The 27,805-nt window shown below is 50.4% G+C and overlaps 10 protein-coding genes across 10 annotated transcripts; 4 read left to right on the top strand and 6 right to left on the bottom strand.

Annotated features, from left to right (window-relative positions):
• Window positions 1–304: 304 nt before the first annotated feature.
• On the bottom strand, window positions 305–1,410 carry CORC01_08264 (uncharacterized protein; the record flags this gene model as incomplete). The annotated part of the gene is made up of 2 exons (XM_022619897.1): window positions 305–1,055; window positions 1,112–1,410. 2 exons carry the CDS (start codon window positions 1,408–1,410, stop codon window positions 305–307), a joined length of 1,050 nt encoding a protein of 349 aa, XP_022473658.1.
• Window positions 1,411–1,875: 465 nt separating this feature from the next.
• Window positions 1,876–3,649, top strand: CORC01_08263 (aromatic amino acid aminotransferase; the record flags this gene model as incomplete). The annotated part of the gene is made up of 3 exons (XM_022619896.1): window positions 1,876–2,008; window positions 2,071–2,644; window positions 2,704–3,649. 3 exons carry the CDS (start codon window positions 1,876–1,878, stop codon window positions 3,647–3,649), a joined length of 1,653 nt encoding a protein of 550 aa, XP_022473657.1.
• A 598-nt stretch (window positions 3,650–4,247) lies between these two features.
• Window positions 4,248–5,495, bottom strand: CORC01_08262 (uncharacterized protein; the record flags this gene model as incomplete). The annotated part of the gene is made up of 6 exons (XM_022619895.1): window positions 4,248–4,330; window positions 4,422–4,699; window positions 4,761–4,776; window positions 4,878–4,906; window positions 5,042–5,141; window positions 5,216–5,495. 6 exons carry the CDS (start codon window positions 5,493–5,495, stop codon window positions 4,248–4,250), a joined length of 786 nt encoding a protein of 261 aa, XP_022473656.1.
• Window positions 5,496–5,974: 479 nt separating this feature from the next.
• CORC01_08261 (glycerate dehydrogenase) lies at window positions 5,975–7,085 on the top strand (the record flags this gene model as incomplete). Its single annotated transcript, XM_022619894.1, has 2 exons — window positions 5,975–6,503; window positions 6,601–7,085. 2 exons carry the CDS (start codon window positions 5,975–5,977, stop codon window positions 7,083–7,085), a joined length of 1,014 nt encoding a protein of 337 aa, XP_022473655.1.
• A 265-nt stretch (window positions 7,086–7,350) lies between these two features.
• On the bottom strand, window positions 7,351–9,136 carry CORC01_08260 (uncharacterized protein; the record flags this gene model as incomplete). The annotated part of the gene is made up of 4 exons (XM_022619893.1): window positions 7,351–7,555; window positions 7,619–8,009; window positions 8,068–8,447; window positions 8,499–9,136. The coding sequence occupies 4 exons, from the start codon at window positions 9,134–9,136 to the stop codon at window positions 7,351–7,353; spliced, it is 1,614 nt and encodes a 537-aa protein (XP_022473654.1).
• A 1,535-nt stretch (window positions 9,137–10,671) lies between these two features.
• CORC01_08259 (all development altered-6) lies at window positions 10,672–11,857 on the bottom strand (the record flags this gene model as incomplete). The annotated part of the gene is made up of 2 exons (XM_022619892.1): window positions 10,672–11,257; window positions 11,319–11,857. 2 exons carry the CDS (start codon window positions 11,855–11,857, stop codon window positions 10,672–10,674), a joined length of 1,125 nt encoding a protein of 374 aa, XP_022473653.1.
• A 1,315-nt stretch (window positions 11,858–13,172) lies between these two features.
• CORC01_08258 (uncharacterized protein) lies at window positions 13,173–14,103 on the top strand (the record flags this gene model as incomplete). The annotated part of the gene is made up of 2 exons (XM_022619891.1): window positions 13,173–13,738; window positions 13,815–14,103. The coding sequence occupies 2 exons, from the start codon at window positions 13,173–13,175 to the stop codon at window positions 14,101–14,103; spliced, it is 855 nt and encodes a 284-aa protein (XP_022473652.1).
• A 620-nt stretch (window positions 14,104–14,723) lies between these two features.
• On the bottom strand, window positions 14,724–16,168 carry CORC01_08257 (uncharacterized protein; the record flags this gene model as incomplete). The annotated part of the gene is made up of 2 exons (XM_022619890.1): window positions 14,724–15,926; window positions 15,983–16,168. 2 exons carry the CDS (start codon window positions 16,166–16,168, stop codon window positions 14,724–14,726), a joined length of 1,389 nt encoding a protein of 462 aa, XP_022473651.1.
• A 4,377-nt stretch (window positions 16,169–20,545) lies between these two features.
• Window positions 20,546–25,235, bottom strand: CORC01_08256 (WD repeat-containing protein; the record flags this gene model as incomplete). The annotated part of the gene is made up of 2 exons (XM_022619889.1): window positions 20,546–25,016; window positions 25,078–25,235. The coding sequence occupies 2 exons, from the start codon at window positions 25,233–25,235 to the stop codon at window positions 20,546–20,548; spliced, it is 4,629 nt and encodes a 1,542-aa protein (XP_022473650.1).
• An 809-nt stretch (window positions 25,236–26,044) lies between these two features.
• On the top strand, window positions 26,045–26,682 carry CORC01_08255 (ubiquitin-conjugating enzyme E2 35; the record flags this gene model as incomplete). Its single annotated transcript, XM_022619888.1, has 4 exons — window positions 26,045–26,097; window positions 26,158–26,246; window positions 26,306–26,437; window positions 26,504–26,682. The coding sequence occupies 4 exons, from the start codon at window positions 26,045–26,047 to the stop codon at window positions 26,680–26,682; spliced, it is 453 nt and encodes a 150-aa protein (XP_022473649.1).
• Between the last annotated feature and the right edge of the window lie 1,123 nt (window positions 26,683–27,805).

The following is a 27,805-nucleotide window of genomic DNA, read 5'->3' as shown; positions in this document are numbered from 1 at the left end:
CGCTTGAAGCTTGTGATCGCAATGCAACTCATTTCTACATGGCCAACTTCATTGCTCAGAACAATACGATATTTTTGATGCATGGCCATGACTTTGCAGAGCCATGACGTAGCCTTGACTCGATTTGCAACGCGGCCTTTGATCTCCTAGCGTTGACTATACGGGACAGTAGTTCGGTCGTCTCAACGAAGGTAGCCACTGAAAAGACACCAGCTCGCGCGGGACTGGGCATGATGAAGATGGCATCTCAAGGAAATCACAAGGAGAGTGTCTCTCAGCAAGCTGTGACATTGAGCTACAAAATCTACCTAGCTTCGGCAACTTCGCGGCGATTAACGAGCACAGTATCTGCCTCATCAGTGACAAACGCCATAGTCTTCTTGATTTCCCACTCCCCAGCTGTCATATTCGCTGCGTCGCCATCGTCGCCCTCGCCTATTAGCCTTCTCATGCTGGCCTTCTTCTCAGGCCGCATAAAATAAGCCAGGCTGTAACGGTCCACGAATCGCTGTGCCCCAGGCGAGTACGTGACCCGGTGCGTATTGCTGCGCAGTAAACCGCCAGTCCATTGCACCATGGCGTCTCCCAGGTTGACAATCAAATGGCGGGGCTGCGGACGAACCCACAGCCAGGCTTCCGGGTCCGAGGCGGCGTGACCCGGGGCAAGAACTTGCAAACCGCCGAGAACATTGGTCAAAAGAGTAATTGTTCCGATATCAGTATGATGGCGTAAGGCTGTCCGGAGATCCTTTGCTTCATTGCTCGCTTCAAATTTCAGCAGGCGAACAAGAGATAGAGAGGATTCCGTTGGGCGATTCAGAGAGGTGAAGGTATCCGCGGGCAGCCCCAGTTCAGTTGCAAGGGAGCTGTGTACACTTGTGGCTATCTCTTGACAATGTTTGAGGAACGAGGTGAAGAGCGGGAGGTGTTCCTGCACAAGCGGTGGGAGTGGTGGGGCTGGACTGATTCCTATCAGGCCGTCCTGGCCAACGTTGAACCATTCGAATCGATCCGGCTCGTTGGTCTCCGTCTTACCAACTCCACGGAGTTTAAATCTATTCTGGGTTTAAATCAATTGTTTCAAAGAGAGAGGAGAGAGCTCAAGACGCACCCTTCAAAGCTTCGGGGGACATCGACATGATATTTCTTTTTGACATCAATTGGCAAGCCCATGACGTTTCTGCCAACGTCTCCAATGAGCTGGTCAATCTCCTCCACTAATTCTTCGCCTATCGTGTCTCCACGAAGATCAAGGAGAAAGAACCCTAATGTCTGGCATGCTTTCAGTAGATTCTGGGTGGTATCTACATCCCCTGCACGAAGGCCAGCAAGAGTGATACTGGCAATGGACGCGGTAGGGATATCGTCCGGAAATTGTGGAATGTTCTCAAAGAGCTTTTCGGATGCCATTTTGTTGAGTTTTGGTCAAGACTAGTGTGGTGAACTTCGAGACTTTTGGCTGTTGTGATGTTTTAGGAGCCGCTGACGACGTGAATCGCGAACAGGAACGTTGATTATGATGCTAGATGTACCATTCAAACCCAGCGGCTCATACCAGTATGATTTACAAAGTGATGCTGCCGTTTGCTTCAAATCCCCCATGGGTTATGCACAATGCTAACAAAATGGCTCGAGCCTGCGGGGCAACATAGCTTACGCCGGACTTACATTGTCAATCATATTGCTCCGGGCCCACCATGCCTATGAGGGGTTGGGGCACACTGGTTCACCAACAAGTCTTTAATGCCTTCCATTATGGTCTTTTTCACACATAAAACGATGCTCCTTTTGAGACTTGCTTGATTTGTGGTCTGTTCCGAATAGCAGATGGGCCGATGAGACTTGCTATTCACCAGCATCCCGCCGCAGAGCATCATGTGTCCGACGACTACCAAGCCCGTTGACTTGACGCACCATTTTTCAAAAATTTCAAAAGCAAGAAGACCAAATGCCCTGAAAGAGTACTACAAGTACCTCTTTACTCCGGGGATGTGTAACTTCTCAGGTGGTATGACACTTGTATCGGTGCGGTGCTACGGTATGCCAGCCGCTTACTCAATCTACTTGTAGGCCTTCCCCACACGAGCATCTTCCCCTTTGGCAAGTTAGATCTCTCGGTTGACCGGCCGACAAAATTTCCGACAACAAAAGAAGATATTGGTGGTCAGAATGTTATACCGGACTCTGACATACTATGCTATATCCCTCGGTATTCGGGCAAGAGCGTGGCGCAGAAGATTGACCTAGCCACTGCACTGCAGTATGGAAGCGCACAGGGGTACCCACCTCTCCACTCGGTGTTGCGTCGTCTAGTATCCATTCAACATCCCAGCATACCCTACGAAGGAGGGCCAGAAGTAATTATCGATGGTGGTTCGGCAGATGGCCTCTCAAAGGTATTCGACCTACTCTTCAACACATGGGACAAAGACCTGGACGATATTCGAAATCGTGAGGGGTTACTGGTAGAGGAGTTCGTGTACGGCCCGCCAGTCGCACACGCCAGAACGAAGGATGTCAACATTGTTCCACTCAAGATGGATGACGAAGGCATGCTAGCGCATGGTACCGGTAGCCTTTCTGATATTCTTCAATCCTGGGATCACATGAACGGCAAAAGGCCGCATGTCTTATACACGATTCCGTACGTTCTGATTGCTCGTATCCATGTGCGGACCTGGCTGATGAGTTTGACTGAGAAAGCACTGGCCAAAACCCGTCATCGGGTACTCTATCGGCCTCAAGGCGCAAGGAAGTTTACGATGTCTGTTCTATGTATGACGTTGTCGTCGTAGAAGACGACCCATACTGGAGCCTTTACTATCCCTCCGCCAGATCCTATGCGGCTCAATATCGGGCCGCGACGAATAATATCCTTACAGGGCCTCCGACAGAACCATCAACGGGTTACCGTTTCCTTGATGAGATGGAACCCAGCTTCCTAAATTTTGACAGAGATGGACGCGTAATCCGCCTGGATTCATTTTCGAAAACCATCGCGCCGGGCTGCCGGTTGGGCTGGATCACAGCGTCGCCGCGTGTATGTGAACAGCTTTTTCGGATTACGGACGACACCACGCAACAGCCTTCAGGATTCGTGCAAGCAATTGTCGCACAGCTCATTGGTGAACAATGCGACCTCGGTCAGGGTCCTTCTTCGTGGGGCTTTGATGGCTGGGTGCGCTGGCTTGAAGGTCTCCGCGCTGCGTACGAACGTCGCATGGTCAAGATGGCGACCGTATTTGAGCAAAACAGATTCTTTACCACAGGTGCAGACAAAGTCATGATGTTTGACTTCCAGTGGCCTACGGGAGGCATGTTTATATGGGTCGAGGTCAAAGTCGCCAGCCATCCACTTGCATCGACAATCGATCACAGGAGGCTGATGCGCGCTCTATGGATTCATTGCACGCAGCCTCCGTACCTGATATTGACTGTGCTTGGAAAAGATTTCGCAGCGACAGAAGAAATAGCAGCGAGACGCGGCTATCTCTTCTTCCGTTTCTGCTTCGCCGCCATCGATGGAGATCTGTTGGAAGCCAAGTCGAAATCTTTCACTGATGCATGTCGGGATTTCTGGTCCATCAACAGCCACGAAAAGATTGATCAGCTCATGAGGGAAGAGGATGGGCAAAATCCGAGTGGATGAAGGTTTTTGGAGGCAAGTTTCGAGCTAGATGCATGTGCTTCTAGATATCTAGCCAAAGGAATATCACGCTCATATTCATAGGCACAAAACCAGCCTGGAATCCATATGAGAATGAGGAGACCTGTCGACTAGCGCATTGTTGCATTTCACTCAACGTTCTTCACAAGAGACATAATATTCTCCCCATCGGCTTCCCGCTTCTCCGAGCTTCCTGCCGTTCCAAACTGAAACTATATGATTGTTCTACTTAAGCTTGAAACAAACACAAGTCCGAAAGCAGCAGTGACAGCGACCCGAAATAAAGCAATCAGATGGTCTGTGACGTTAATTTCATTGGCATGCATGATTTCCGACGATTAATTTGGCACAGAAACTCGTTGCTATGGTAGCAAACCCTTTTGGGCATCATCTAACAAATCCCATCCGTGTGCAGTTGCATTTCCTTGATCATATCTGATAACTAGGGCTTGGACCAAAGGCAATATTCAACATAACCGCATCAGGCCTGAGTCACACTATGTAAGATGGATGGCAATAAGATACAACCTATCAGACCCCGTATTGGCCCAACTAAAACTTGGGCAAATTGCCTACGTCATCACAGAGACTCTACCCCCCGGCCCAAAAACGTCATCTCTCCAAACTCTTTTTCAACTACTTGAAATAGCGTCAATCCGGTAACTTATGACAATCAGTATGAATTAGTCGTATGAATTGGCAGCTTCGATGACGATAGTGCTGTCAAAAAGGGTCAGTCTCAAAAAAAACTCACAATAACCCCCTTCTGGTCTTCCAATAGCGTGATGTGTAGAGAGAGCCTCCTCGTGTCCAATTTTCACCAGGGGCTTCCCACTTCCTGCTGCACTCGCATCGGCGGCGAGCTGAATCTCGCACAGCTTTTCCAGCAGAACGAACCAAGCTACCGCGGCCTCGATCGATGGGCCGGCGGTCAAAAGTCCGTGATTGCCGAGCAAGGCAGCCTTTCTGTCTCCCAGACATGCGGCTATAGCCTTGCCTTCCTCGGTAGCAAATACCAGGCCCGCGAAATTTCTGTAGTACCCGCCATTAAGTAAAACTAATAAATCGCAACTTGAAAAGGAGGAAGTCTCACGTGTATAGCACATGGTCTTGGTAGAAAGTACAAAAGTCTTGTGACAGCATGTCTAGCGTACGCCCTTCACCTTCGTAAGTCGCATTCAGAGGTAAACACGTCAATGGTCAAACTCACCTGTTGCGCAAAATGCGCGGCCGTAAGTGCTGTGAGAGTGGGCAGCACACAAAACGTCAGGTCGTGCCTTATGTATTTCTGAGTGAATGGCATAAGCCGCTGGAGCAGCAGTTTCAGTTCGTTGCTCAATATACTATGCGGTCGATTGTGAAACCGCAACTTACGTACCATAGTTCAGTCTCCGGTTTCTGCCCCCATCCACAACCTTACCGGTGTGGTCTACTCGAATAAGGTCTTCATCTCTGATCAAAGAGAAATGCAGTCCTTGATTGAAAAAATGAGTCATGTTACCAGGCTAATTTAGGGAACGTCCGGTTGAATTATGAGGCGGAACGTACCGAAAGGGTTCACCCAAAAGCTTTCCGGATCTACAGGATCTCGAACAGTGATGTGTCCCGCCAAGCCCTCGGAGAACCCATAATTGGCAAAGATACGGAAAGCCAGCGTCAATCGGTGTTTCAAGTAAGCTCTTTCCTCATATTTGTCTCCAAACTTGGGCGGATAGATCTGGTCGTCTGTCTGGAAAGCGAGGTCGGGATCACCGCTGCGGTGCTGGGTGGTGACTCGGGAGGATTCAACCGGGGTTGTAGCCGTATTGCTCGAAGTGGTGGAAGTCATTATGGCCATCAACTAGGTACTTCAAGGCGGCTAAATGACAAGGCAATCACAAGTTGCCAAGCACAGAAAATCTCTCGCCCTTTGTATTGAAAAGGCGTATATAACTCGTGCAATTTGGGCAAAGTTTAAACTAGATCAATCCGCGACCAGCATAATAATCAATGAGCTTGCCGCGGCTTAGCACAGGATTTGATCAGGCTACCTTTCCTGTCTACGTGACCTTTGGCATGCCATTCTATGTGATGGCAAATCCTCTGATATGATGGTGCGTTGGCCATGAACAGGAATGCCGGCCAAATTCTACGCCGGCCGGGGAATCTTTATAGACCTATCAGCCAGGCTCTCACACCCCACCAAACGTGAACTAGCGTCCCATTGAGGGACCTCTCCAACTCACACGTCGGAACATGTTGTTATAAGCCGCAAGCGAGGCCTCATCTATGTGTGGTGTGATGCTGGTAAAACTCGGCAATTCCGTAATGGCTCAACCAATCACCCCCTCGCATGGACATCATCATGTCATTGTCCTTCTGGAAAAGCTCTTTCTGTCAACACCAATCTTTAATCTACCAGTCCCACACACCTATGAGCTCCGGGAGTATGAGCGCACAAGCACAGACCAGCTTGCCTATCGCATAGGGGATGCCGATATTATCATCAGAACGGTGGTGCCTATCCAAGCGGAGGCCTTGAGCGAAACCGTGTCGCCAAAACTCAAGTTAGTTGCCGTTGTGGGTTCGGGCACCGACTCGGTGGATCTCGATGCATGCCGGACGCGAAGGATAATGGTGGCCAACACACCGCACTGCAACACCTCGGCTGTGGCTGAACACGCCATTGGCATGTACTTTGCAGCCCGAAGGAGTATTACTCGCTGCCATCGCCTGACGCAGGCCGGTGAATGGGCAAAGCGTCGCATTTTGTTTAATCTGCTCTATGGAGCCGATGGTCGGGCTCCGCGGACGTGTAAAGACGAAGTCGTCGGTGTCCTGGGATATGGTGGAGTTGGTTAGTAAACACGACTCGTCCTCTCCCCTTTTCGGGCAACATTCGAAAGTAGCTTTGGCACTGCAGTGCGCTAATATGATACCCATGCGCCCAACAGGCCGAAAGGTGGCAACTATTGCAGAAGCTCTTGGAATGAAAGTGCTTTTGGCCGGAAGAAAGGGGTTACCTGAAACGGAAGGTAGAGTACCTTTTGACGAAGTCATCAGCACGGCTTCTGTGATTGTCTTATGCCTCCCAAAGACAGAAAGCACGATCGACTACATTTCGACTCCAGAGTTGAACAGCATGGGCTGCCATACCGTACTTATTAACGAGTCTCGCGGAGGGATAGTTCATGAAGAAGCGCTGGTGAAAGCTTTGGAAAAGGGTATTATTGCTGGTGCAGCTACAGATGTCTTCGTCAAGGAACCAGCTGGTGAGAAAGACAGCCCTTTGTTAAGCCATAGAGTCCAGGATCTGAACCTAACCACTACTCCTCACGTAGCATGGGTGGCAGAGGAAACGAGCTCGAACTACCTAGAGATGCTCAAGACCAATATTGCCGGGTTTGTGGCTGGCAACCCAGTCAATCTTGTGACATAGAAAACTTCAGCGGTTTACTAGGCGAAGAATTCGATGGATTTTACAGTCAACAACTAATTAAGTTTAGTGAAATTTTACGAAAGCGCTTCATTTTCACGGTGGTCTCATAACAGTCTTCAGGGCTTGCGTCGCAGACGACATGGTATGTGGTTTCTAGGTTCTAAGCGGTGGTCTCCCAGACGCCTCAAATGCCCCCATCTCCTCCTCCGCTAGTCAACTGGTTTTTCATGATGCTGTGACTTGGTTCTACGGAGATTCCATGCCCCTATTCTTTTCCCCCGTAAGTATCGACAATCCATTCGCAGTATTTGATCCAGCTCTTGGCAAAGTCTCGAGATGCTCTTTCGCGTACGTCATGGTCCATACAACTGAACTCGAAGCTCCACTCGGCAATCACTCGAAGTCCAAGGAGTGAGAGATTATGAGATCCCATGAGTGCTTGGTAAATGTCATGCGACATGACGCTCGCCCTAATCCATGATCAGTCTCGCGTACGTTGACGATTGACACCACGTTGGAAACACAAAACTTACCCCCACGACCCAGGATCATCGCTATTAACCGTGCATGGCACGCAGTTCGATAGCAAAACTGGAAGGTGATGCATCTTGGTCGTTGGGCAGAGTCCCAGGACTTCGTTCGAGATGGGGCACGTTTCGATAGCGATATTCTTCTCCTTGCACAATTTCATCAGCAATGGGTGCTTGATGAGACTGAATCCGTGCCCGATGCGCTTTGTTCCGAGGAGAATGGCATCAAAAAGGTTCATATCCGTGTCACCTCCATGGTCAAGAGTTTCTCCTGCGTGGAAGATGAAGGGAAGGTCAAGCTTCAAATGCTGGATTTTGGCTCGCATGTCCAGCAGCTCCTCGATCCAGTAGAGCAAGGGATGTCCAGTGTCTTCTTGACCCTGAAGGTCGAAGGCTGTTCCGTGGTGGTCAGTCGACATGCGTACACGTAGAACAGGGGCAGAAATACTTACCGCAAATGAAATCCGGGAATTGTTGTTTCATTTCTATGCATGTTTCTATGCAGCCCTTCATGGCCTCTCTGGTGGCTGAACGGTTACACGCGTAAATAATCTTGACGCCGTGGAACACCAGGCCCGACGCGGCGATCTTGGGGATCTCCTCCTTTTGAATGTTTGCGAGCATCTGGATGATCTCTTGAGGCCCATAGCTTCTCTTCGCGTCGTCACTTTGGATGGTGAATTCGTAATTCAAGGCAAGTCGTATCTCTGCATAGGAGATGCCGTCTTCGGCAAACTTCCATAGAATTCTCCGGAACTGTCCGCAATATGCCGTCTCATAGCACAGCATGGACCGCATGACCATCACGCTCCGCATGAATTCTCTCCAAATACTGACATGGATTAGCATAGCTCACCCGCGTAGACGTCATATCGTCACATACCCGTCGACTGTCTGACGTGGATGGTAGGCGTCTTCTGGCCCTATCACCATTTGCTTACTGAGCCACGACTCAGCCCTATCTGGGCCACCTGGGAACAGCCTCAGGAAGTCAGAATACCTCATCCATGACCCAATCACGTAGGTCTTGCTGAAGACATTTGTTGCCTCGCTGAGGTCTGTAGGTTCTGGCAAGACACAGAATTGGGGCAGCGCACAAGCGAAGAACCCCTTTGAAGTCAGAGGGCAGTCACTTTTGATGTGCAATCTTTCTTGCGCCCTCGCATCCTCTAGCAAGGTCTTTGGCGGCAAGATGCAATCAAAGTGGCAGTGCAGAAGAGCTCCCTTGGGCGCATGCTGCGCAATCTTGAAGAGCTGGCTATTCTCGATCGCATCTACTCCGTGTAAGAAGTGATGGCCAGCCTCGCAACCCGACCCATCAGGATGAACACCATGGTGGTTTCTGTCCTCCCATTTCTTGAGACGTTGTACCACGTCTTGGGCCTGGCGCTCGATAGCAGTCTCGTTGACCTTGTTTTCGTATCCCAGTGCTTGCTCGGCATTGATTAGGGACTTGCGCGCCGTAAGAAAATCTTGGGTAGACGCAAAACCCTCTGGCAGGTCAAACGATAACTCAACCATGGTCGTGGTATAGCACAGATCGATTCGTGTCGTGTTTGTGATGTTGATGTTGCGGGGTAAGTTGCCAAGTATGTGCTGATTCTCATTGAAAAGCTGATGTGAGTGGGGACTCTCGGCATTACTTTAAGTGATTGCTGTTGGTTATGTACGGAGGTGCCATTCAAAAGTTTCTGTTGCGTCTTCTTGGGCGATTATGATTTCGACAAGGTCAGATGCCTCTAAATATATTCTTTTATTGATAATATGGACTCATAGCAGGGTTAGCGTATTAAAAAGGTTGTCTTCCAAAGCTATAAAGGATATAATAATCTATCGTAAAAGTATGGTCACAAGTTGTAAATAGACTTTCTTAGTAGAAGGTTTTCATAAAAATAATGTTTATATATACAATTTTATACTCTACTTGTAGTCTTTGATAGAAACTTTTAAATGTCACCTCTTAGATTTCCGTTACAATCAAACCTGACGTACCGGCTAGAAATTAGGATATTGGTTTGGTCTTTTTATTCAGTTCGTCTGATTTTTTATTTCTCTAAGGTGCGATCAGCCTAATGTTCACTACACTAATGTATCGAGCTGAACTTGGAAAAAGTGAAATAGGTACATTCACAGATGTGTCCAGGTCTAATCTTTTGTGACACTGGTCTACTTAAATTTTGTCATGAGACGAATATTCACGGGGACGGGTGTCATCACACTGGGGCTCAAAAGCTTAGCAGAAGTATTTGGTACTGGTGTCGAGTTTGTCTAGCAGCTCGCCGAGCGAAGGGTAAACATCTGCAAACCTTCTCAAGCATGCTAGTAACCTCTCCTCACCGCCATCTTCTCCGTTCACCCACTGTTCTTTTGCATACATTCCAGCATGTCGTCTAAGGAAGACAACGGTATGTGCTAGAATGCTTGGTGAAAAAGGATGTGCCTTGCACGATGTTAGCTAGAGCAGACAGGAAAACGAGCTTTGGGCAACTCATATCCACTGACCTTGAGACAAGTCGTTCGAGGCAACTTACTGCTTAAGTGAACAATTTCGATGGCAGCTTCGAACGCTTTCTGCTCGTAGGCTGTAATATACGTTTGATGCTCAGCCGTTTGCCACGGCCAGGTAGCAGCTGTGTCACTTAAATGGATGATGGCACTGCGGCTTAACAAATGACATATTGCTTCCATCGTGTCACCCATATCCAGCGGTGTATGTGGGATTGGGCGAACCCACTTCTCCATGGCAGCCACAAGCCATTCATGCCGCCTGAAGAACTCGTTTGAGCCGACAATGCTGGACTTTTTCCCATTTTGGGTAGCAGCTATCGCTAGGCGCCGGTGTGTGAGACAGCGGCCGTAGAGCGCTGATAGAACGACCACTTCAGCAAACGGCGCGAGCCTTGATCCATTCGTATCCGCTGCAATGGCCCAGGCTAAGAGTTGTTTCTGGCAATCTTCTGACCTTTGGAAACAACTTTCCGGAACTGGAAGGGTCAGGCAGATCTAAAGTCGAATCGGGATAATCAGGGACCCAAATCATTACAGTGCTTCAAAGGTCAAGGCCAGAGTACAGGGGGACTTACCACTTCTTCCTGCAGTGTGAAGGATAAACTGTCATGGGCATTCAGTAACCGATCGAAACAAAACGCTGCCCAAAACGTTCGTCTCTTTTCTTCAAGCATTGCATCTAATAATTGCTGTGTTTCTGAGAAAGCGAGGGGAGCACTCTGTACTTCTTTGCCAGCCATTGTGGTGGCAGCATCGACTGCGTGGAGTTGCGCGAGCTGCACCAAACGAAACACACGCGCGGATGTGAGCAGTACATGGTGAGCTTCCATACGAATGAACTCGTAGTGAGCCAGCAATAGCCATGCCTGAATTTCTTCAAGCTGGATATCACCTGTCATCCAGGGCAGATCGTGATCGTTGCCGTCTAGAGCGTGAAGGGCCTGCCGCGTGGCGCCATACAGCCCCTCACTGAGATTCTGGAATGGGGCGGACATGGCTGCCGCGATGGTCCACATTGCAAGACGTAGAGACCTACGCACTGGCGAGGGACTTTGCTGGCTGCACCAGGAGAAGTATCGTCCTTTGTGAATGATCGGCACAAATGGATGTACTCTTTCAAAGTACAGAGCATCCCTGTTGAGATTTGATAAGATTAAGCGCATTCAATCGTCAAGGTGGTTCGCATTAGACATACAAGTCAGCCTGGACCATGTCAGACAAGCCTGGATCTTCTGCCATGGGTGCCAACTTTGGCGACTCTGCTGTGGAACCAGATATTTCCGGAAGCTCTAATAGTTGATCGTCCCAGGTAGCGGCCAAATCATCCAGCCAGCTGACAGTTCCCGTAATCATGTCTTCACTCGCAGGGACGCTAGAGGATATTTCACCCGCATCATGCGGACGTGTAGGGTCATTGCCAGGATCGGGTATGGTAGTCTCAGTCTTGCTTTGCTCCGCGAGCTGTCTTTCCAGTACGGCTGCGGGCAGATGAGAATGTTCAGTTCTGAGGAGACAAATTGGCTTTCCAAATCTGGAGCACTTACCAACTTGTGCCTTCAATGCCCGAAGTTGTCCCTTTTTTGGACCACGTTTTGGCCTCTCCTCTGTGAAGAGACACGGTGTGTCGGCCCGAACGCAGGATCCGCATTTGGGTTGGAGGCGATCGCACCTTGACTTGCGACGACGACACTGTTCGCATGCTAGGTCGCTCTTTTCCATCAGTCTAGATGTCATTGTTCCGGACTGGTCTGCTCCGAAAGTGCGAGTCTGGGTTGCCGGATTAATTTTAAAAAGTTGAATTGCTTCCGCGTATTCAAAAGTTATCCATCCCGAGCAAGGCCGGGGATCTTCAAGAATATATAACCGGGGAAAACGTTGTTTCGATTGGCAGACGCTTATACACTAGGTAATTTTCTTCAACGTCAGTGGGTCCACGTCGTTTTCATGGTGTAATCTGGGGCCATCGCTTAAGCAGGACGGACGAGTGAAGGCTTCTTGCAAATGCGTGTTACAGAAATGGACAGCCTCCTAGATGATATTACCCCGAGATTTTGTCCAAACTTGTGTGTGAACGGTCATATCTCTAATTATGCGCCGCCCAAAATCTGCTTTTTCACCTCTTGACAAGCTCGGCTCCAGCTCATCAACTGCGGACCCACGCCGTCTTTGCCTAGAGTCTGGCAGAGCCACTCATGGTCCTTGGACAGAACCTTGACATATTGAGCTTTTCGAGAGTGCGGGGCAACACATGCCGCCTGAGGGGAAAACTGAGTTGGAGGCGAACGGGGCACAGAGTCTTTTGCTTGATGTTGATCTGCAACAGAGGGAAGCCAAGGGTTAAGCGAATAACATCATCTTCAAACACCAAGATCCATAATAAACAAATCTGCAATGAGTCAATACGGAAGGTCCTTTGTCGTTATGAAAATCGTGCATATCTAAGCCTTGGGATCACATCAATAGGGCAGGTGGAGCAAAACCAAGCCTCGAGCTCGTGAATTCGAAATCTGTATCCATCTGAGTGCAACTCCAGACGCGCGGCTCATGGGACCCTGACAACTTAAGGCTTACCCCAGAGGCTTGTCCGGAGTATCCACATGATTTCCCACCAGATCACTGAACACTAATCAGTCCCGCTTCTACTGAACCGGAACACAACCTCTTGATAAACCGGTTGGGAGACCCACTGACAAAATGACGAAAGATAGGGCGGGCCGTATGCAATGTCAGACCTTAAACTCGAGGTATAAACGGACACGGTCTCTTCGTCCATTGCCGCCGTACCCATACTAATAATCAAAATTTAAGACAAAGTTTTAAGTTAAGCCGATGTGATACCGGACTCACGTTTGTACTATTTGATCTAAGAGTAGCAAGAGGGAGCAAAGGCTTGGCAAAAAAGACTTGACAACAGAAAGCCATCATTATCTATTCATGCAATTACTTCAATGGAGACCTGTTGCATAAATATACTCTGAAATAGCATTGTAATCCGTGGCTATAACCAGAAAAAGCGACGCTGGCAGACTCTGTCGCCATATCTTCTACAATGCTCACCACAACTACGTCTGTCTACACCCTAAACCATGGCGACGCTAACAAAGAGCGCGAGCGTCTCGACTTCCAGCATGGTGTCCTCAAAGCCATCATGGGAGACAACTTTCCAGACGTCATCTGGAAACATCTGAACAGCATAGCAGCGCCCAAGGTCGCCGATGCGGCCACCGGCAGTGGTATTTTTCTCAGAGAGATTGCCACAAAGCTCGCGACTGACGCTCAGCTCGATGGATTTGACATGGACGCGAGCAAATTCCCCGATCCAGCTCTGTTGCCCGCAAATGTCAATCTACATATCGCCAACGTCTTGGAACCATTTCCAAAAGAGATGCTGGGACAATATGATCTTGTCCATGTGAAGCTGCTCTACGCCGCAATGAAGAAAGACGACTGGCTTCTGGCGGTGAAAAACCTAAAGACACTGCTCAAGTCGGGCGGCTATTTGTTCTGGTCCGAGATTGGAGCTTACGGATACGCCAGCAACCCTTACTCAGCGGCGTTCCATGAATGGAAAAGAATAGAGTCCGAAGCGGCCGTCAAGCTTGGCCGTGACCCTAAGTGAGTGAGCCCCGGGCCCCGAACCCCAATTCTGGGTTCCACTTTCCGTGTGCGCAACGCACTAACCCAAGCTCAGATGTCCGGTTCTTCTTCCGAACCAGTTCCGTGAGGCTGGTTTAATAAGTGTTGATGAGAAGGTTTTTGTCACGTTGGGAAGGCCGGATCTGATTCCCATCATTACAAAAATGGCGTTGACATACATGCCACAAAATCTCTATGGTCTTTTGAAACTTAAAGTTGACGGCCTTGACTTGACTGAGGATAAGGTCAAATCCTTGGTTGATACCGTTGCCAAAGAGACTGAGAACGGAGTAGAGCTCGGTACCAATTTCCACTGGGTTTGGGGCCAGAACACTGGAGTATGATTTCCGCATGTGCATTCTAGGAGCATTCTAAAGCGGACAGGAGACGCTGTTTACATGATTTTTTACCAGCTTTTCGTTGGATGTCCCAAGCGTAACATAAATTCTATCAGGCTCAATCACTAAGAGAATTGAGCGTATGGCGTTGTATAACCAAACAGTGAAGTGTGGGATTGAACCGTGAATCTGAAAAAGCTTTGAGTATGAATGGCGACTCTAGCAAGTTTGTGCGCATATTAAACTTCAAATAATAGACTGAGATAGTATTGTATGAGCCATCTTGAAATATACAATATAACCCATAAGATCACAAGGGAAATGATTCATGTGATATCTAAAGAATATTACCTAAGGACTAATTAAAGTCCAATGCGTTGGAGGTCTGAACCCCTTGGGCATTTCTACATGTAGATTCGAAAATGGCACCACTCGAAAGGGAGGAAGCAAAAGAAATGAATTCTCGTGCTTAGTCTATTTGTCTAAAATAAGGCAACATATATGAATACAAAGCGAGAGCTAGTTACTCTAAATACGCCAGACAGCAAAGTGCCAAAGCGCATTGAGATCTTGGAACTCGCCACCGGATCTACCTGACGACCAAGCGCTCAGTCGCAGCTCGGAGACTAAAAGCCCACCAACATCTTCGGCAGAATCGCGTCTGTCGTGTTCCACAGCATGGCCGCATTATTGTTCATCCAGTAAGCTCCCGTGTACCAAGTAGACCGAAGACCTTGCAGCGCATTTGCTTGAGACACAATACCTCCTCGCAATTGCTCGGCATCCCAGCGTCTGTAGAGCATTCCGTGGTCATCAAAAGTCTTGAAATCTATCTTGCTGACATCACCCTGGACCACCGTTCCTGCATCCATGAGCTTTTGCAGAGAGTTGCGAACAATGCTCTTAGCATCCTCGAAGCCAGTCTCCTTTGATGCAATGACCAATGATCGGTAAATGGGACCTGCTGACGAGTTTCCCTTGTACAGGAAACTAGCCAGATATGGGGTTGCAGGGTAGGCGAGATAGTTGGCCCCGACACCCTCCGGGGCGGTGTTGACGATCACCTGCGGTGGTAGGGACGGGTGGGAGACGAGACCAGTGTAGTAGCGGTTGCCCGAGGTTGAAGAGAGAACTTCGACCTCGTGATCGTCGAGACTGAAAACCTCTTTGGCCATTGTCTCTGGCCCAATGGAAATCAGAAGTCGCTTGGCGTTGATTTGAGAGATGGCACCATCCCTGCCCATCACCCGCAATCGCACCCCATTGTCCGATCTTTCAGTGGAGATGACTTGACTCTCGTACATGACATCCTTGCCCAAAAGCTCCTCAACTCTGTGCCAGATTTCCGAATTATCCCCCGAAGCGGGAGCGAAGCCCGTAACGGTGGGATAATACGATTTCCACACATCAATCATGAGGGCTTTGGTCAAATCAACGCCAACGGTGCTCCAAATGGTGGGACTGACAGCCTCAAGATGGTACTTTTTGGCAAACTCATTCCACGGCAATAAGAGGTCTACTGGAATATCATCCCCAGTGGGAAACCCAAAACTGGTTGGCAACAGCAGGTCTGCATAGCGATTCCATTGTTCGCCGTATTTAGCCATAGCGCTGGTGACATCGTCGGAGCTCGGAGTGGTATAGTTGAGCACCTCGCCATTCCGGAAGTCGGCGTACAACCTTTGCGCCTGACCCCACTCTGGGCGTTTAACAGACACGTTGAAGCGGGCGAAGAAGTTGACAGAGGCCGAGATGTTGGTAAAGGCCTCAACGCCATAGTTGAATGGCTTATTGGTGGCTGGGTCGTACCAGGTTTGTGTATGACCACCCTAGGTAGATGTCACTGTGAATGACATTCTCAACAAATGGAAAGAGATCACCATACCAATCGAGATGTTTTCTCAACAACCAAGATCTGTTTTCCAAAGTCCTCACGCAGACGGACGGCGGCGTACGCCCCAGAGCCGCCACCGCCGATGATGACTACGTCTGTGTCGAAGACAGTGCTGCCATAGTTGGTAGCTGCGGCCGTCGCTGCGACGGCAAAAGAGAGGATCCTTCCTAACACCATGATTCCAGGAAAGGCGATGTTAATGGTGAAACGGACATCACGGCATGTTTTCGGGCTTGGAGAGCTACGAAGACGGCTTTTGAAGGAACATGAAATCAGCTCAGTCTATCAAGTCAAAACCCTCTACATTGCGGGTCTCTCTACTCTAAGCAGTGCTGCCGTAGACGCTGCTGGAGCCCAGGAAGCCGCTCCGAATCCCCGGACTGAAAAGGAACTAGGTCGGTAAAATTGACGCGATCTCCAGAAAACAATGGTTGCCGGATCCCTAAATCTCGTTGTATCTCTCGGTCGAACCATGGATGTAGATGAAAGTGCCAAGATGAATGAGGGTATCTTTGACATGCTCCAGCATAATTAAAGTTCAAAGGTGCACACATGCAGGGCACGGACTGATCATCCCGCCCGGAAGCATCTCCCGGGATCTTCACCGCTAAACCTACAAAGCAAACATTGTTCCGCATCGGCGCTGAATTTATCTCCGATGGCGTTGGGAAAATGACCCCCCCTGCGTCGCGAACTACATAGTAATGTGCCCAAACACTATCACTTGGTCGACGCCCCTGCATCTTCGGACAATAGTTGATTCTAGAAAAAAATAGAACCTTCTTGCCTGTGAAAGGTCACCACACTTACTTTCAAGCTTTAAGGAAACTAAACAACTGCTAATCAACATTTCAAGGTCAGAGAGAAGTGTAAATCTGGAATTTAGGAGCTTGTGACAGATGATATAATTATAGATCTGAATGCTCTTACTTGAGTTGAAACAAAGTTCTGGTAGCGTATATACATATTAGGCTCATACATGTAACTTGAGTGGACGACAAATGTCTAGCATACCAGTAACTAAACTTACAAGCACTTTGTCTTTTTGGAGTACCATGTTAAACAGTATCAAACATCCTTTTAATGATAATGCTTTTCCTAGTACTCCGTATCGCAATCCGTGACAGTCGGGTAGTCGCATAAGTTGAGACCAATTCGCCGTGGAGAAAAGGCCTGCATTCCAAGTTATCTACTCTGCCCTAAAGCCAATTGTAAGATCCAACAACAGCCTCAAACATTCCAATACACTCTGTGTCGTAATACCACTGCTGGAAAACGAGCTCATTAGTGCCGGCTTCGATCCACCTGCGGTTATCCCACATAACGTACGCGCACGTTCTCAGCGGCTCTGGAAATTACTAGTATGCACTCGCCGCGGGCAATGTGATAATAGCATCTAAACATATGAGGGTAAGTTGAGAGGGATAAAGTTACCTTGGAGCGCTACTGGTGTTTTTCCCTGCTCAAGATCGTTCCTCGTGTGAGGAAAAGAAACCGCTCTGGTAGTTCCGGGCAATCACACTGCGAAACAAAGACAAGTGCATTTTTGAGCGGGTCATCTATGTCCTAGGCGCGACCCAGCGGTTTGCGCATTATTCCGACTAGTTTCTCGTGGTCGTCGATCGTTAGCAGTCGTGCTAGCGGTCTGAGCCCTCGCGCAATGGTACCTTCTATGATATCTGTCGTCCGACGTACTACCTGTATGATTATGTGGAATGGCCTACTGGATTACAGTAGGTCAACTGGTTTCCCAGAGTCTAGAAAATCAGATCATCGCCAGACTTACCACGGTGGAGTGTGTCAAGGTTGAATGAATCAAATGGGTTGAGCACCGACGTCGGGTTAAGGTATATAGGATTCGTGTCTGCCATATCTAATTGGACCTTCTAAAAGAGTTTGTCGTGCTCATGTGTAATGAAGAAATCGATGCAGCTCAGGGCGTCCACATCTTATGGGTCGAATACGCCCAAGAACATCTCATTGACTTCATATTCCCTCATGCCGTAATTTATGATGAATGCCTTCGTTTCGTCCAGAAAGATGACAATTAGTCTGATATCTGTAGATGTCTCGGAGAAGCCGTATCTCCTCGGTCCTGCTCAATTTGCTACTATAGGCAGTAGAAGTGATCGACACGTCATCCAGTGCAACTGTAGTCTGTTGATCACCATGTAAATAAGAGACTGTTGCAATATCTGTATCGGGGTTTTAAAGAGAGTGGCGACTCTTCTCGATTTACTCTGTAGGGCTTGGGATTATGCCCGATATTTGACGGTCAGATTCGTGAGGCTTCCGAGTGCCCAACTTGCACAAAGTCGAGCTAAAGGTCGAGCGACGATACTATGAAATGAAGCCATCCAGCGTAGATCTCCGTCTCTGAGACTTTCTATATTTCAAGAAGACTGACAGCTCTTTGAAATTTGCGCGTGAAAGCCATCGAGAAATCCGGTGACTCTTGGGTTCGTCCGCTTAGTCCCAAGTATTTTGTGCTAGGATATCATAGTCGCGAATGTATCAAGGCAAAATCCAATGACCTCACTGGCCAAGCAGCTTCGCAGAATCGTGTCCCTATGCTCAAGATAATTGGCATGGAACATTGGAGGTGTACAGACGATGTTGCGCAGCGATGACAGGTCTGGCCTCCATGGGAGAAGCAGAAATCTGAGCTCGGTCGGAATATTTTCAAGCCAGAAGAGGCGACGAAATGTTTGTACGAGTGGTCGCCTTCGTCTTTGGACTCTTCTAGATCAATGGAAAACTTAGAATCTCCAGCCGACGAGTCGCCATCAGAAGCTTTGCTGTGCCCATGTTCTCAGTCGTAGCTTGGCAAACTCTCCCGGCGGTGCTTTGGCTTCAGTGTGTTTTCATTACCAGTCCGTTCAATGTCATATAACATCTGAGATCTCATGGGCTTCCGGACTGGACTTAGGAAGGCCGGGCTGTAACTGCCTTCCTGCTTATAGGCTCACTTGGAACCTTGGTTGCAGATATCGTTAAACTGCGGCTTGTAAGTCGAACAGATTTCGGGCTGGGACAAGTCGCAAAACAGTTTCGCGAGTGGGAGAACCTTCACTTTGAACGCGGCCATGTTATTCTGTAGAAGAAAGGATAAATGTATACCGAGGCAAGATGATCGCAGCCGTCTGTATACAAGTGCTCCTCAGATAAGACATGGTACCTACCTACCTCTTGCCATGCCCGTGTGACGCCTTTTTCTGTTGATGCGATTTCTTTCCCCATTGATGAATGATGAACGCTGTTTACCTACCGTTCCGGCGAACCTAGCTTCTCATCCAAACAAACAACATGCATCTTGCGGAGCCTGCCGCCTGGTTCCGAGGAATATAACCCCTCCCAAAACTCTTTTTCCACCTCTCTTCTTCAACACCATTATGTTGTGCACAACCATGTCGACACAGTCCCACGCCATATCTTTCTCTATCCCTCCGTCCCCATCTCTCCTTAACTATCCGTCTCTTCCTCCAAGACTCAGAATGCTGACCTGCAAGGGTCGATGATCATCACAGTCTCGCTGGCCCAGCACGAAAAGTAACCTTCTGTGAGTAACTAATTCAACGATATCCTCACACCAAGCAGGCCTAGATCAAACTCGTTTGCTCGGCGTCAAGGCTGCCAAAGTGATGCACTTCTGTTGTCAGAGCGTTGGACCGTCGAGCTACTCCACGACGATCACCGCAAGAGCAGTGCTCTGCGCGCCACGGCGCGACGGATTTTCCCACGCCATCGTCCAGAAGATGTCCCCGGTGACATGAAGTCCTGTAGGAAGTGATCCTCCCCGGAGCAATTGTAGGCTCAGCATCTTCTTCAAGTCTTGTCGGTCAAGCCAGGTTGCTACTGTATCGTGGATTCCTATTTTAGGTAATGACTTCGATACCAGGAGCCAACCGCCAACCGTACACCATCTTGTCGAGCAAACACTTGTCTTAGCCCTTGATGCGCCGCGTTCGTCCATCTACGACGATCCGCAAGATTACACCCCGGCCCCAGAAGCAAGCCCCGATGCAGTATTCTTCTGCGCAGCACCAACATCCACACCCGCTTACAAGACCTCCCCTCCGGCAACAAGCTCTTCCCCTCGCGCTTGCACGACCCCCTGGCGTCCCCGTCAAGCAGGTCACGCTTTCCAGACGACCTCCCGCAAGCGAAGCCGGCGATCTTGATATCCCGGACTGCAAGACTAGGCACAGTCAGCTCCTTGGACGACAAAGCCTACTGTTGGGATGGTAGTAACATGAGGTGGCGTTCGTGACGGTGATGTATGTCTTGTCCTTGACGGCTCGAGGGGCATTTGATGCATCAAATGGCATCAGAGTATCTTCCAAATCCATGCCCTCTTGTCTGAACATACCCCATGCAAATGCTTTGCCGGGAATCTCGACTAGCGCCTCAGCGCTATAGCTTGCCTCTTTGACAAAACGATGCAATCAAACTGGAGCTAACAAAGACCCTCACATCAAAATCAACTTGGTATTCGGACATTGACCCATCATCTACAACAATGATACAAATTCCACACGAATCATACATCCCTAATCATTTCTCGCTTCTCCAACTCCCGCCGGCACCTCCATTCCTGTTCCCGTGCCCGACCCCAGCTCCGGGATGACCACCACCACCACCACCACTACCCCTGCCCTTCCTCAAGCTCGAAGCGCGAGACCAAGCAGCCGCGGTATCGCCCGCAGACTTCTTAAGTCTATTTCCTAGACTGATCCGCGCGGCACTCATGACCGCGCTGCTGCCCGCCCCCCCACCTTGCATCCGGCTAGGGATACCCGCGGAACTCGCCACGCTCTCCCAGTCGCCTCTCTCGACTTCCTCGTCATCGGGCTCCTCAATCGCAGGCGGCGGCAGCACGAACCCGCGACCCATGACTCCACCCGCGGGTGCAGCAGACCCAGCCGCAGCAGACTGTTGTCCCTTCCTCAGCGCTCCCATCATGGCGGTCCAAGACTCGACCTGCCCGCTCGACGCCTCCTCGACACAGTTACATTCGTCGCCGGCAGGACATGAGACCTCGCCGGCGGCATGCCATTCCGCGAGACAGGCCTCGTGGAAGGCGCAGCCGCAGCCGAGGCATGGCGGGTACAGTGCGTCGACGGGCTCGCGGCAGTATACGCAGAGAAGCTGGCACTGGGGGCGGCGGCAGCGATCGCACACGCCGACGGCGCCGCCGGAACGGGTCGCGGTAGCCGAGGTGTATTTGAGTGGCTCGAGCTGAGTCTCGTGGACGCGGCAGACGCCGGTGACATCGAGGCCGCGGCCTGAGGCCACCAGAGCCTGGAGTTGCTCCTTCTTTCCGAGGAGGATCGGAGAGGTGTTGTGGGGTTGCTGTTGGTGATACTGCGCCTGATGGCTCTGATGCTGCTGGTCATGATGATGCTGCTGAACTGTCGTAGAAGTGTCGGCTATACTGTACGTCTCGTGGAATTCGTCAAGCGCACCAGCCCCCTGGCTTTGCTGAAGCACGTTAAACTTCATAATCTCTAGGCGGGCTAGAGGCTGGTTCCACATTTGCAGAATCTCGGCGTAGACGTAGCGATACGTGGCATACATGTCGGCGCGATTGGCCTCGAGAAGCGGCGTCGTCATCCATCCGTCGTCATCGAAGATGGTCTGGTCCTCCATATGAACGGACACACCAATGGGTACCAAGGAGAATAGATCATCGCGGTACACCTCGTCATCTGAGAGAGAGGTGCGAGCCGTGCCCGAGTCCGTCTTAATCGTCGAGCCTCCCCAAGTGACGGCACCGGGTGCGCTGGGGGCGAGGGTGCTTAGTATTGTCTCCGCTGGACTCGGTCTCTTACGACCGTGGTTAGGCGGCGACGATGCTGCGGTCGTCGTCCCCGTTGCAACACCGCTGAAAGGTCGGGCGAAGTTGATTGCGAAGCTCGACGTCAAACCCGAATTGGCTCTCGAGAGCGTCCTGCCACTGGGTGAGGTGGAAAGACTCGGGGTCTGGTCACCATCACCAAGATATTCTTTACCTCTTGGTGGTGGTGTTTCGCCGCAAGAGTAAGAGTTCGAGCCTGGGTCGCCAGCCCAAAGCACCTCTTCAGCGGATCCTTGTGATCCGGAGTACCGTATAGGTGTGTGTAATGTTCTCGGCGTGGTGATGGCCGAATTCGTCTGACTCCTCCCGTTGTAAGTCCACAACGATGCATCCGTGGGAAAGTAGTCGAGAGAAAAGGCAGGAGTTTTCATCGGCAGGGGTGTATCTGGCTGCGCTAGGTGCGACTCGGCGTAGGCAACGCTGTCTTCGGTGAATGCTTCGCTAAAGATGCAAGACAACATGGCTAGCATCTGGATATCCGCAGTTTTCTCAAAGTAATCAAAGAGATCGCTGATGAAATCCCTCGCCAGCGGATGATTGCCCCACTTCACTCTCCCGTTGAAGTCAGCAGTGTCCTTCCCATTGATCGTCTTGACAACCGGCGACCCTTCATGACGGAATCGCGCAAGAGCGTCTCTGGCAATGATGAGAATGGAGTTTTGGTGATGGTCCATATTTGACAACTCCAAGGGGATATCTCGGCGAAGTATTAGTGAGAGATAGCGCCAGACATCTACAAGATCTTGGCAGCCGTGCTTCTCTGCAACCTGAGCGTTGTGCTCGCAGACCTCAGCGCCATCCCCAAATATTGCATAATCTTCAGCAAATTCTTTCTTCGCAGGAAGGAGGTCCGATAAGTCGTGGAGGGAGATGACATTCTTTGATTTGGCGCCGGGTCGCCTTCGAAGAGATCCTGTCCCCGTTCCGGTACCAACTCCTGTGCCGCCGCCGCTTGACCGGAGAGAGCGGTTGTCACTCCAGGTTCGCTTGAAACGATGCCGGGGTTGATACCACAAGCTCATCTTGTTGATAGATGTTGATTCCGAGTCACTTGACGACGACGAACCGGTGGAGTCTTCAGAGTCAGACTGCTCATCTGTGGCAGATATTTCGTCGTTGCCATATCGCTTGCCCGGCGCCGAATCGTGCGCAAGACGACCGAAGCCGGCGAATACAGGCTCCCCCTTTGACCTCTCTCGCATGGGTTCTGCCGGCGTGAAGAGCAATGCCCTTGCCTTTTCTTCCTTGGTTGGGAAAAAGCACACAAGCCGCCCGTCGTTGGAAAAGCGGGCACCGCAAAACCGCGGCAGGGGCGGAATTGTCGGTCTGTTGTTTGGTGCCAACGTACTTTCGGCCTCGGCGTTTGGAGGCAATTCTTGGGACATGGACGCCGAACCTCCGGCCGGAATATCGTTCTCGTCTTCGCTGGAGCTGTCGGAGCCAAGTCCGTCTAATGGATCATCGAGGTCCTTTACATTTTTGAAAAAATTCGTGCTCGCCGCCAGGTCAATCTCGCCTAAAAGGTAAGAGAAGGCAACATCCAAGCAATTCTGTTTTCGCTCCAAAAACTGGTGGCAAAGCTCATGGATTTCGTGCTCGATCTTCCTATGCGTCTTGTCCGACATGAAACCGGTCTTCTCAATGTAAAATCTCGGTGCTTTGGCTTTGGGGTAGTTGGACGGTATGTCGACCGTAACTTTGATGAAGATGGGATCGCCATTTGCGCCCCAGGGGCCGTTGAGGGATGCATTGAGCGTCAAGTTGTCCATGTCGATGTGCTCCCACTTGACCTTGGGTAGCTGCATGCTGATGCGGAGAAACTCTTCCTGGATAGTCTCTGGATCTCCCCACTTGTCATCGTCCATGTATCCTGGGCTGAACATGCTGGAGTCTTTCGAATCTGCCCTTCTGGGGCTGTCTGTGGAGGTCTTCCTCTTATTCATCATGATTCCCTTCATCCAGCCAATGTGTGCCTGGCTGCGATCCATTTCCCTGGAGGTGCTTTTAGCTTTCATTGATGAACCTTTCCAAGCCGCACCAAGCTTGGAGTAGGTTGTCGGACCCGACCGCATACCCATAGTCAGAGCACTCTGTCGGTATTGCGCGCCGTTGCGGGGGTCGCTCATTGTCGCACTCCTCCTGTCTCGGCTGACGATGTCCTCAACTGTTCGGAAGGTTTTGTAGGCAGCGCCTTTGCGTGTGAGCACCACGTTCTTGTTGGCTGCCATCCCCTTGACATAGCCCACAGACTCAAGAATGGACGGGTCAACTTGCTGAAGGCGCAGCTCGTTGTCCTCCCCCCAAGAGACGAGCTGAAAATCTCTGTGATCTAGCGCATCTTCGGTGATGCTCCCTCTACTTCTCCACAAGAACTCCTTGGCCTTGTGATTACCGTGGCCAGGAAATACTGCAACTGGCTCAGTCGGCCCTTCCTTAGGGTCTTTGGGAGGTGTTCGCCAGTCGTACAGGTACAGATCGCCTGGTTCGTTCTGAGGCATCGCAAGGAGCCCCTGGCCAAAGGGGGTATGACGAGCGCGCCACACCGGAAATTCGGTTCGTATAACGCGATGCGGAACATCTTGATCGCTGCCATAGTCCCAAAACTTGATGTGCTTATCCAGAGAACAAGTTACAATCTTTGTAGAGGTGGTCCGATTCCAATCAATTCCGTAGATCTTTGAGGTGTGTGCGCTGATTGATTTCAGGGGCTCGCTTGGCCGTCGTTCGTCCCAGATGTGCAACCACCTGTCGTGAGATGAAGCTAGAATGTGCGGGTCCTGACGGTTGTACTTAACTTGCGTGGCGCCGGCAAACCAGTCGCAGAAAGTAAGGACAGGCTGTCTTGGGCGTCTGAGATCCCAGCAGTGGACGTAACCATCGACGGCGCACGAAGCGAGCTGGTCCGGGTGGTGTGCGGACCAGTTTATGTCCGTGATGGCCCTGCTGTGGCCCTGGAGAGAATGCTCAATAGCTCCTGATGTCGAATCATCTCTCAAATTGAGGTTCCAGACAAGCGCGCGATGATTAGCAGTGGAGACGACCCAATAGTCGCGGACCGCAAAGGGCGACCATTGGACGTCGGTGACAAGCCAAGGGGAGCCATGACTGCTGAGACGGCGAGGAGGATTGTATGGTGAGTCCAGGTCAATGATGGACAAACCTTCGGGTCTGATGGATGTGTCAGCTAGGCAGTCCCGGGGATGGACAGCTTTACGATGAGATCACTCACGATGCTAAAGCAACATCCCTCTGTGAAGGGGCTATCGTCGCTGATCCCACCAGGCCGGCAACGTGAATCGTGCCGTCCGCGTCGAAACTCTCACTATCAAAGGCTGATTTGATCGGCTTGCCCTTCTTCGGCGCATCAAGCTGGTCGAAGTGCGGCATGATGGCGGTGTTGGCTCAGACGAGAGAGATGCCTCAAGAGGGCATCTGTAGGCGGTATGTCTTTGCCATGATACGATGGCAAGCGAAAATGGGAGAGTCTTTCCACAGTACAGACAATTCTGATAGTTATTCTTCAACTGATAAGATAAAACTGATTGGATGAAGTATCGCAAGTTGATATCAAAGGTCTGTAAATGAGGCTCAGGCTGATGCACGCGACGGGATCAGATGTAGGTAGATGAGCATCCTGGACGGACGCTTCTGGATGGACGGAATGACAGTTCGGGACCCACACTCACGATAATGTACCTTTTTGTAGTAAGCCTGCAGTTGAGTACTTACTCCCCGCTGACCTCCCTGAGCCAATGATAACCCGCAAATACAACCTTCATTCTCCACCTTTTTACTGCTATCGGGACAGCGTCGAGCCAGGCCTGGAGTGTGTCATGCTTCTGGTCCCTCCCGCGGGGCAGTCTCCAGTAAGGCTTTCCCAAGCACATGCCCACCATACCCAAAGGTTGCTGTTCGAAACACTCCACCAGTTCCGAGTCCTCGTCGCCTTTGTCGCCGCTGCTCCAAACCGATATCCCCGGCATCCGATTGTGATTGTGTCTACGTCCTTCCTTCCTTGGCGAGCCGAAATCAAAGAAGCTCCATCTGATTCACCACTAGCTCCACCCCGCCAACGATCAGCTTCTTGACCTCGAACACCACCACCACCACGCGACTACCTCAGTTCCTGGAGGAAGCACAGACTCCGCCATTTGTTCTTCGCCCTTACAAAACACCCAGCACTTTTGTCGCCCAGCATGGCTCTGCCTAAGCGTATTATCAAGGAGACGGAGCGTCTCATGGCTGAGCCGTAGGTTTCCTCTCCAGCTAGCGACATTCCGACGTTCCGCTAACAAAGGTTGCTTCAAAGGGTACCCGGAATCAGTGCCGTCCCTCACGAGGACAACCTCCGCTACTTCGATGTCGAGATTCATGGGCCCACACAATCTCCGTATGAAGGTGCGCGCACTGCATACGTTCGGACTTGGCTGGACAGAAGAACTAATAAGGTGTCATAGGCGGTGTCTTCAAGCTCGAGCTTTTCCTTCCCGACGACTACCCCATGACTCCCCCCAAGATTCGCTTCCTTACCAAGATCTTCCACCCCAATGTGGACAAGCTGGGCCGCATCTGCCTTGACGTTCTGAAGAGTGAGTGGCTACAAATAAGCACTGGTATTTCCGTGCAGGATGGCTGACAAAGAAACCTTCGTCCAGACAACTGGTCTCCCGCCCTTCAGATCCGCACGATTCTTTTGTCAATCCAGGCCCTCCTCGGCGCCCCTAACCCCGACGATCCCCTTGCTGCCGACGTCGCAAAGAGCTGGAAGGAGGACGAGCAGGCCGCCATCGCGACGGCCAGAGAGTGGACCACGAAATATGCAGTGCCCAAATAGAGGAGGAAACATTGGAGGCCGGGAGGCTATACTGCGCTTTGCGAAAGAGGCAGAAGACGGCGCGTGGAAGCCAGCTACGGCAGGAGCCAATGCAAGCACACTTCCCTAGACCGAGTTTAGGCGGATATTGTAAAGACGGCACAGTTCCCTTACTGTGTCGACTTTGCAGAAGGGCGGCTGATTTGGACGTTTAGGACCTGGAGTTGCAATCTTGAGATACGGCATTGCGGTCAGCTTTTCTGGTTTCACGGGAGGACCCATGCATTATGCCTTTATGACTTTCGACAATGAGAAGGATCTCTTTTATCGCATGATGCTGCAAGTATGAAACTGGCACACGTGACATGTCTGACTGCAGTCGCATGCGACTTGCTCAGCTGGAAATATTGACGAACTTGGCGTTGTTTCTTTCGCTCACCGTCCTCAGTTGAGCTTTTACTGTGCTTGACCAAGGGTTCTACAAAACTTGGACCCAGTAGTTCTGGTATGCCTCGTCTTGGACATGGCGGTGTCGAACACTGGCAATGTTGTACGCCAAATTTCCGGCTGTTGCCGTGGCCTTTTGGAAATAACCCCATACTCCAATTCAAGGTACCAAGGTAAGAAAGATGGTCGGTCAAGTTGTGTTCCTCTAACCATCCACCGGGATTGGAAAAAGTGATGATGCTTTAAGGTTTTGCCAAGCCCCAGGGAAAAATATAAGCAAGCGTCGATGGTTTAGTGGTAAAATTCTCCGTTGCCATCCAGCAGCGTCGGGGAGCCGGGGGTTCGATTCCCCCTCGACGCATTTCATTTTGCTCATCTCTGTGGACAAGTTACCGCCAGAGGTGTTTGTTTAACCCGCAACTTTGTCTTTTGCAGAGGGAGGGGAACGAAATGGAATCAATCACTAGGTTGTGTGTTCATACTTCCGCTCTGAGGTATCGACGTGTGGACTTTCCATCTACTATATAATGCTGATTGATCTCCTTGTATTTCTGCCGGTATCGTTTGGAAGTTAGGTAGCCGGAGTATAAGTCGAAATTGGAGAGCTCAATGTCTCTAATATAGCGAAATACTCGAGTTTGGTTACCTTCTTCGACACTCCTTGGGGCAGGTGTGACTTCCCATAGAATGAAAGGAA

The sequence above is a fragment of the Colletotrichum orchidophilum genome, assembly GCF_001831195.1.
Source record: "Colletotrichum orchidophilum strain IMI 309357 chromosome Unknown Scaffold_69.1, whole genome shotgun sequence".
Classification (NCBI taxonomy): Eukaryota; Fungi; Ascomycota; class Sordariomycetes; order Glomerellales; family Glomerellaceae; genus Colletotrichum; species Colletotrichum orchidophilum.
Note: the sequence above shows the minus strand (reverse complement) of the source record. Positions and strands in the feature narration are given on the sequence as shown.